At 45.2% G+C, this 8,265-nt stretch overlaps 2 protein-coding genes across 2 annotated transcripts; both read left to right on the top strand.

The window, feature by feature from the left end:
- The first annotated feature begins 749 nt into the window (after window positions 1-749).
- On the top strand, window positions 750-1,205 carry LOC145584154 (uncharacterized). The gene has a single exon (XM_081641068.1). The coding sequence runs from the start codon at window positions 750-752 to the stop codon at window positions 1,203-1,205; it is 456 nt and encodes a 151-aa protein (XP_081497194.1).
- Window positions 1,206-4,830: 3,625 nt separating this feature from the next.
- LOC145584153 (uncharacterized) lies at window positions 4,831-5,670 on the top strand. The gene is made up of 2 exons (XM_081641066.1): window positions 4,831-4,950; window positions 5,110-5,670. Exons 1-2 carry the CDS (start codon window positions 4,831-4,833, stop codon window positions 5,668-5,670), a joined length of 681 nt encoding a protein of 226 aa, XP_081497192.1.
- Window positions 5,671-8,265: the final 2,595 nt, after the last annotated feature.

The raw sequence follows: 8,265 nt of genomic DNA, 5'->3' as shown, positions 1-8,265 counted from the left end.
ACTTTTTAACTTTATCATCGGAGTGGTTATCCCCGGATTCACCCTGGGGTTAGCTAATCCTCATTTCCTGTGTAGGTGCTTAGCCAGACAATAGAGTCTTCACGGATTTCGGATACAGGCAGTTGGATCTGAACAGGAACAATTTGGCGTTAGAAGGAAGGGGCAGTGATTACTTCTATCGCTTAAGGACCTTACGCAGATAAACCATGGCCGGTAACAAAGAAACACCTAGAAGTAACAATGGGGCAAGTAGGATAATTAACCCAGGAAATAGAGCGCAGTCAGAGGTTGAGATAGAGGATAAAACCCACACCTTAGAAGGAAATCAGTTTAATATGTTGATAACCTCATAGCGGCATGTTTGTACAGTGGCAAATCCCATGGCTGAGTTCACCCCGAAGGATTTGGAGATGGCGGCTAGGGTGATGTCGGCTCTGAGTAAGAAGAGGAAGGAAGCCGAGGCTAGAACCACCCAGGCTACAGGAGGGGTACCTATTGTGAACCTTGATAGTCAATTTAACTAAGCGGTGGGCTCGCCGAGGCGCCTGCACCGAGAAGTGTCGCCGCCAAGGACACACACAACCGCCCAGGAGACAGAGGCGCAATCCTCTAGTCGAGCCGTTAGCACCAGAAACCAGCGGCAGAGAAGCTCGCAGAATGCAGGGCAAGGAGTGGTCCGAACAATTGTTCAGCTAAGGGCATCGCCGTTTACACAAGACATCTTGGATCAGCCAATGGAGAAAGTTAAAATGCCGACGCGCAGATATGATGGAAGGGGTGATCCAAGCAGGTATATAACATCTTATGAAGGGCACATGATTTTGTACACCAATTCGGATGCGGTTTGGTGCAAGGTCTTTCCGACCACCCTAACCGGAGCAGCAGCAGATTGGTTTAACAACCTAGGAAGTGGTACAGTAGATAGCTTTGAGAAGATAACGGAGATGTTTGTGGAACAATATATCAGTAACAGCATTCTTCAGAGGACTTCGGGGGAGCTAATGGCTATAGGGCAGAAAGTAGATGAGTCTCTAAGGGACTGTATCAGGAGGTTCAATAATGAAGCAAACACAATCCCAAAGTTACAGCAAGAGATAGCCATTATGGCGTTAATGAATGGCCTGAATGATTTTGAGTTTAAGTGGTACTTGACAAGAAAAAACTTGCCGACACTAGCAACAACTTTTAACAAGGCTCATGACTAAATAAAAAGTGAAGAGATAATGAAGACAAGCATCTGGGTCACCCCGACAGACAGAGTTCAGTATTCGTCTGAGGGAACGGCCTCAGGGAGTGGAAGGTCGAGAAATCCGGCCCCAATGAGGGGAGGAGGAAGTCGGTAGGAGGTCAGGGCTGCTAAAGCACCAATGCGATAGAGTACATACACTCCGTTAAATGCGCGAAGAGCTGCCATATATTCATTGAACCAGAACATGGAAGGATGGGTGAGACCTGTGCCAATGAAGGCCAAGGGAAGAGATGCCAAGAAATATTGCATGTTCCACCAAGATGTCGGGCATTATACTGAAGAATGCACCCAGTTGAAAGATAATATTGAGGAGCTGATAAGGAAAGGCCATTTGACTCAATACCGGCTACATACAGGGGGAAATTAGCCACCACCATATCGGCAATTGGAATGTCAACAACTAGAAGCAAGGCTTGAAAGGCAGCAAGTGCAAATAAAACGGCAAGGAGATGGTGGGCAGCCACCATTGTCAATAGGGAAGAAAATTGATATGATAACCAGTGGGCCGATTCACAGAGGAACAATAAGCGGAGCGCAAAAACATTTGTCGGAGCACCGCCACATAGTGAATGCACTAGATGTAGACAACCGCCCTCAACCAGCAGATATACCTGATGTGGTATTTACAAGAGAGAATGCTAGGGGAATTATTTTTCCTCATGACGATCCCTTAGTGTTAATAATTACAATTAACGGGGCTGACATCAAACGGGTCTTGGTGGATGGAGGCAGTTCGACAAATGTCCTGTTTATGCAGGCATTCAAAGAGATGATGATAGGCAGACAATATTTGACGCAGGTACCTTATCCGGTGATCGGGTTTAACGGCTCGACTGTGAGGCCGGAGGGCAGCATTGTTTTGCTGGTCAGGTTCGGTGATGGCGCGGCTGCAAGGGATGTGATGGCAGAGATCCTGGTGGTGGATGTACCGTCGCCCATACAACGCAATCCTCGGAAGGCCGATAATACATGATGTGCAGGCAGTGGTGTCAACCTATCATCTTACCATTGCGTATGTATCGAATTTGGGGAAGGTAGAGAAGGTGCATAGGGGGCAGGTAATGGCAAAGTCCTGCTATGTGACCGCTTTGAAGAATCCGGTACGAGAAAGCCTGGTTGTGAATAGCCCAAAAAGGGACAGAGAACCGTCAGTTCGAGACTTGTCAATGGAAAACTTTGACACGAGGCCGGTAGCAGTGCCAAGGCCGTCACCAGGAGGAGAAACGGTGCAAGTTGAACTTCGGCCAGGTGATCCTAGCCGGACAGTGAAAGTAGGCGCAGACATGGATTCGGAAATGAGTTGTAATCTGATCACTCTGCTGCGGGAGAATGCAGATGTGTTCGCTTTTTCGGCAGATGAAATGCCGGGGATACACCCCGATGTGATGGTGCACAAACTGAATGTTGATAGGAAATTCAGGCCGGTAAGATAGAAAAAGAGGAACTTCTCAACGGAGAAAATTGAAGCAATACAAGCCGAGGTTAATAAGCTTCTAGTGGCTGGGTTCATAGAGCCATGCACATACCCCGAGTGGCTGGCCATTGTAGTCATGGTTAGAAAGCCGACTGGAAAGTGGAGGATGTGTGTAAATTTCACAGATTTGAATAGGGCCTGCCCCAAAGATTGTTATCCTCTGCCCCGAATAGATAGGCTCGTAGACTTCACTTCGGGCCACGCAATGCTTAGCTTCCTGGATGCGTTTTCGGGTTACCATTAAGTCAGCCTTGATAAGTCAGACAGGGCCAAAACGGCGTTTATAATAGATGCCGGAGTTTACGGTTACAAAGCAATGCCGTTTTGCTTGAAAAATGCAGGAGCAACCTATCAAAAGTTGGTTGATAAAATATTCGAAAAGCAGAAGGGCCGGAATATAGAAGTGTATGTGGATGATACCACAGTAAAAAGCAGAGCCCAAGAAGATCACATTGCCGACTTGAGAGAAACGTTTGGCACTTTACGACGGTATCAGATGAAGCTGAACCCAGAGAAGTGTGTATTCGAGGTTCGCTCAGGGAAGTTTTTGGGATTCACGGTGAGTGAACGAGGTATTGATGCAAACCCTGATAAAGTAAATGCAATACTTGAAATGAAACAGCCGAGAACTATCCGTGATATACAGCGGCTGACAAGAAGGATGGCAGCCTTAACCCGGTTCATTAGCAAGTTAGCAGAAAAAGCCCTCCCTTTCTTTGTGACGTTGCAGCAGAATAAGATGTTTGAATGGGGGAAAGATCAAACAGAAGCTCTAGAGATGGTGAAAAATCATCTTAGGTTGTTGCCGACAGTGGCAAGGCCCGAACGTGGGGAGCCGTTGCAGTTGTACATTTCAGCTTCCCCGAAAATAGTGGCAGCAGTGTTGTTGGTGGAGAGAAATAAGCAGCAAATGCCAATTTACTTTGTCATTCATGTTCTCAATGCAGTGGAGCGGAGGTATCCAGTGATTGAGAAGATGGCTTTCACCGTTGTTGTTGCGGCGAGAAAGTTACGCCCTTACTTTGACGCTCATGCAATACAAGTGATAACTAATCACCCGCTTGAGAAATCACTCCGGAAGATGGATACCTCGGGAAGGCTGCTGAAATGGGTTGTCGAGCTATCGGAGTATGAATTGGAATACAAACCCAGGGTATCCATAAAGGCTCAGTCTCTATTAGATTTTCTTGTGGAAACCTCTTACAGTGATAAAGAGGAAGAAGTAGGAACTTGGCAAGTGGCAGTTGATGGCTCAGCTACTACAAATGGGTCAGGTGCCGGAATAGTAATCACGTCCCCAAACGGAGATATATTTGAATACGCTCTGAAGTTCAAGTTTAAAGCAACAAATAATGAGGCTGAATATGAAGCTGCGATAACCGGTGTTCAATTATCAATAGCGGCTGAAGCTAGGAAGTTAACTCTATTTACTGATTCACAGTTAGTTTCCAGCCAAGTCACTGGGGACTACGAAGCTAAGGAGCCGGCAATGATAAGGTATCTGGAAAAGCTAAACCAATTAACGGCTCAGTTGGAGTCTTTTGAGGTGAAGCTAGTCCCGAGAACGCAAAACACTCAAGCAGATGCCCTAGCGAGGCTAGCAAGTTCGAGCTTCAATGACCTGGAAAGAACAGTGATGGTAGAAATCTTGAAACAAAGGAGTATTGATGAGACTTCGGGGCAAAACTTGTGCATCGATATCGGAAGTCAATGGTATGACAATATTTCGGGGTATATCTTGTATGGAGCATTACCAGTTGATAAGGCGGAGTCACGAAAGCTGAAAAAAGACAGTGTTTGATTCATTATGCACAACGGCCAACTGTACAAAATGGGGTTCTCGCTGCCTTTGCAAAGGTGCATATCGGGTTATGAGTCAGTAAAACTCATTGAGGAAATCCATGAGGGAACGTGTGGTAATCATATGGGAGGCCGAGCTCTGTCGTTGGAAGCAATGAAGCGGGGGTATAATTGGCCGACAATGAACGAGGATGCTTTGCGTTATGTGCAAAGGTGTAAAAAGTGTCAAAAGTTTGCACCAGTTATCAACCTCCCACCAAATGATCTGACACCGATACTAAACCCAGTCCCGTTTGCGCAATAGGGAATGGATATAGTAGGACCTTTTCCATCCGCAACAGGTGGAAGAAAGTTCTTGATTGTTGGGATAAATTATTTCACTAAGTGGATAGAGGCTGAGCCAGTGGCGAAGATATCAGCAGTAGAGGTAAAAAGGTTTATTTGGAAGAGCATTTTTACAAGATTTGGATTGCCGATGGCGATGGTGTTTGACCATGGATCGCAATTTGACTAAAATCCTGTAAAAGAACTTTTGGCTATGTACAAAGTAAAATTTTCTTATGCCGCGGTATGTCATCCTCAGTAGAATGGTCAAGCTGAAGCTGCCAATAAGAAAATCTTAATGGCACTCAAGAAAAAGATAGAAAATGCCAAGGGCTTATGGGCTGACCTCATACCAGAGATATTATGGGCGAATAGGATAACAGCCAGGGAAGCAACAGGAAAATCACCATTCAACCTAGTATTCGGCACAGAGGCTGTAGTGCCTGCTGAGGTGGGATTGCCGACATTTAGAATCCAGCATTACTGCGAAGAGCAGAACGATCTGATATTAAGACAACGGCTGGATTTTTTGCTAGAGCTACGAGAAAAAGCAGCAGTCAAATCGACAACTTACAAGGACCGAATGTCCAGGGAATATAACAAAAGGGTGAACCATCGCCCATTAAATACGGGAGATTTGGTTTTACGAAGAATAGCAGCAATAGGAAAAGGAAACGTCGATGGAAAATTAACGGTAAATTGGGAAGGACCCTATCGGATCAAGGATATGGTCATGCAAGGGTCGTACTATCTGGATACAATAGATGGCAAGCCGTTAAAGAATGTATGGAACACAGCAGTGTTGAAGAAATTTTATGTTTAAACTGATGTAGCATGTAAAACTTTTGTCAGATGGTGCCGGTAATAATAAAAGGTGCAAATTCTGAAAAGCAAATTAAAAAGGCATCCTCCATTTGACATATCATCGTCAAATGGGATGGGCAGCTCAAAACCACTTCCACGAAGTTAATGCGCTTACAGCCTGATCAGTTGTAATCATTAACACGTGAGGTTGTTGGTTCAAGTAAAATACAGGTCAAATCAGGTCATGACATACGCCGATTTGAGGTATAACCATAACCCAGATCGCCGAGAAGGGTGCTTAACAGAATGCAAAATGCAAAATGTTGAGAGACCGATATTATACTCTGTACCAAAGACGAGTGGAACGTTCATATTAACTGTTTGAATCGTATTACGACCTGAGCCTTTAGTGAATATACATGTTTCATGGTTACATCCTCTAAGGGGGCAGGGAATACTCAGAGTTACACAAAGTAAGACAATGAATGATGGCTGATAAGTCTTCTTAAGCCAATTTTTAACAACGGCCAATAAGTCGCATTACTTAGAAAATATTATGCAATTCCTTTTTTAACTACGGCGGAAACAAATTAAAATATGAAAGATCAAGCATATATATATATATATATGCTTGATCTTTCAAACTTTGGAATGACAATCGACAGGCATCACCACAAAAAAGGGTGTATACCGATAATACAACGTTGTCAAAAAATTACAAGGTTTTTAAAAACAGAAACTTAAAATAAGCAGATCAGAGCAAGTAAGGCCCTATCACACAGGAGCCACATGAGGATGTCGGTGATGACTACCCGCCCCTTCAAGATAATGGGGCTCCCTCCTCGTCCGGCACTGGAGAATTCAGGATGTTGGGATCCACAACGGCGTCAGTCTCGGCTGGCATAGTGTTGAGGATATCTTCATCCACAAATTGCTGTTACTCAAAGCCGAAAGGTTTTGCATGGGCTTTGTTGATAAAAGCAGCCTCGACCTTAGCCCAATCAGATTTGGTCTAGCCAGCAGCATGAGCAACGCATCGCTGAGTGGCAGTCCAGCCACTGTCAAATCGATCCTACAACCTTTCAATGAACACGGCGGAATTAAGGTACCGGTTGATAGCTCTCTGACAAACGCCAGGCTTATCGGCGTCCATCTTCTGAACCTTAGCTTCCAATGAGCCGATTGTGCCTTTAGCATCGGAGAGTTATTTCTGTAGCACAAGAACTTTGTCAACGGCCTTACTCTTTTCAGATAGTTGAGTACGGAGAAGCTTAACTTCTTCTTCAAGGCTTTTAAATTTGTTGGCCTTGTCCCGCAAAGCCTTTAACTCCTCGTCATCCTTAGCCTTTGCTACCTTAATGCCGCTAAGGGCCAATTCAGCATTCTTCAGAGCCGACTGAAGAGATTCCCGGTTTGCAGAAACAAGATGATGCTGCTCTTGATAATACCGGTACATTTCGACAAGCTCAGTCCCAGAGGTAACGACCTACTCACCAGAAGTAAATAAATAAATTAGTCTCAAAGGCAACGACCTTATGAATGAAAATGACTAATGACTGGAAAATAAAACTGATAATCATATGCTGTAAAGCAAAGTCTAAATAAATACCTTCATAATGTTGTGCATGTGCTGCGCAGCAACAGGGCCAATAAGATCAGTGGGCTTGTCAACAGGAGTGGCCAGGTTCCGCAAAAGCCGATACCCCAAGTTTCCACCTCGAAGCGAGTCATCGGTAAAAATAGATTCATTACGGCACACATCCATGTCAGGCTGCCATCGATCTTGGGAACGACCCTCCGCAACAAACTTCCTCGCAACCTCGTCCGGAATTTTCCCTTCCGGCCGCTCTATCCATTGGTTAGCCCGATAAGTAATACCAGGTATGCTAACAATTGAGCCGACAGAGCTAACATTTTAAGGCTTAGGAGGGACCCCAGTTGCAACCTAAGTTTGGGGTGGGGATTCAGTAATGTCTTCCACCTCAACATCGGCTGGAACAACACTCTTTGATGTTGCGACATTAGAGTTGTCCCTTAAAGGCTCATGATGCTAAGTGGGAGATGGAAGTTTTTGCTGCTATGTGGTCGGTTTGGGCCGCTTTGGTGGTGCTCATCTTCCCTTCTAGAGTTTACAACAGCAATTCCGCCGCCGCGCCGATTGGCAAGAGATACCAGCCGTCTGTTCCTTCTAACATTCTCATCGGCCATATCCTCAACTCTTCTTTTTGGATTACGAGTAGGGGCACGGCTGCAAAATGTCACCAAGGTGTCGTAACTGGGTTTAGGTGACTGAGGACAACGTTTGATAACACTCTTGTCGTCTGAAGAAAGTCCTAAGGCCCTGTTGTAATACCCCTCATGATTGTTTTAAAAGGATTTGATATACTACTCATATCAACAAGGTGCATCTTCCTTTTAGAGATCTCATTTGCTAAGATACTCCACAGTTAAGCGTGCTTGGCTGGGAGTAGTCTTGGGATGGGTGACCTCTTGGGAAGTTTTCCTAGGGCGCGCATGAGTGAGGATAAAATGTGCCGAAAGGACTCGTGTTGGTTTGTGAGGACAGTTGTTGGCCCTTGATGCGCATTTCGTGGCAATAGGCCCCTCCTTAATT

The sequence above is a fragment of the Chenopodium album genome, chromosome 16 (genome assembly GCF_948465745.1).
Source record: "Chenopodium album chromosome 16, dcCheAlbu1.1, whole genome shotgun sequence".
In the NCBI taxonomy this organism is placed as follows: domain Eukaryota; kingdom Viridiplantae; phylum Streptophyta; class Magnoliopsida; order Caryophyllales; family Amaranthaceae; genus Chenopodium; species Chenopodium album.
This window is presented reverse-complemented; position numbering and strand designations above follow the sequence as displayed.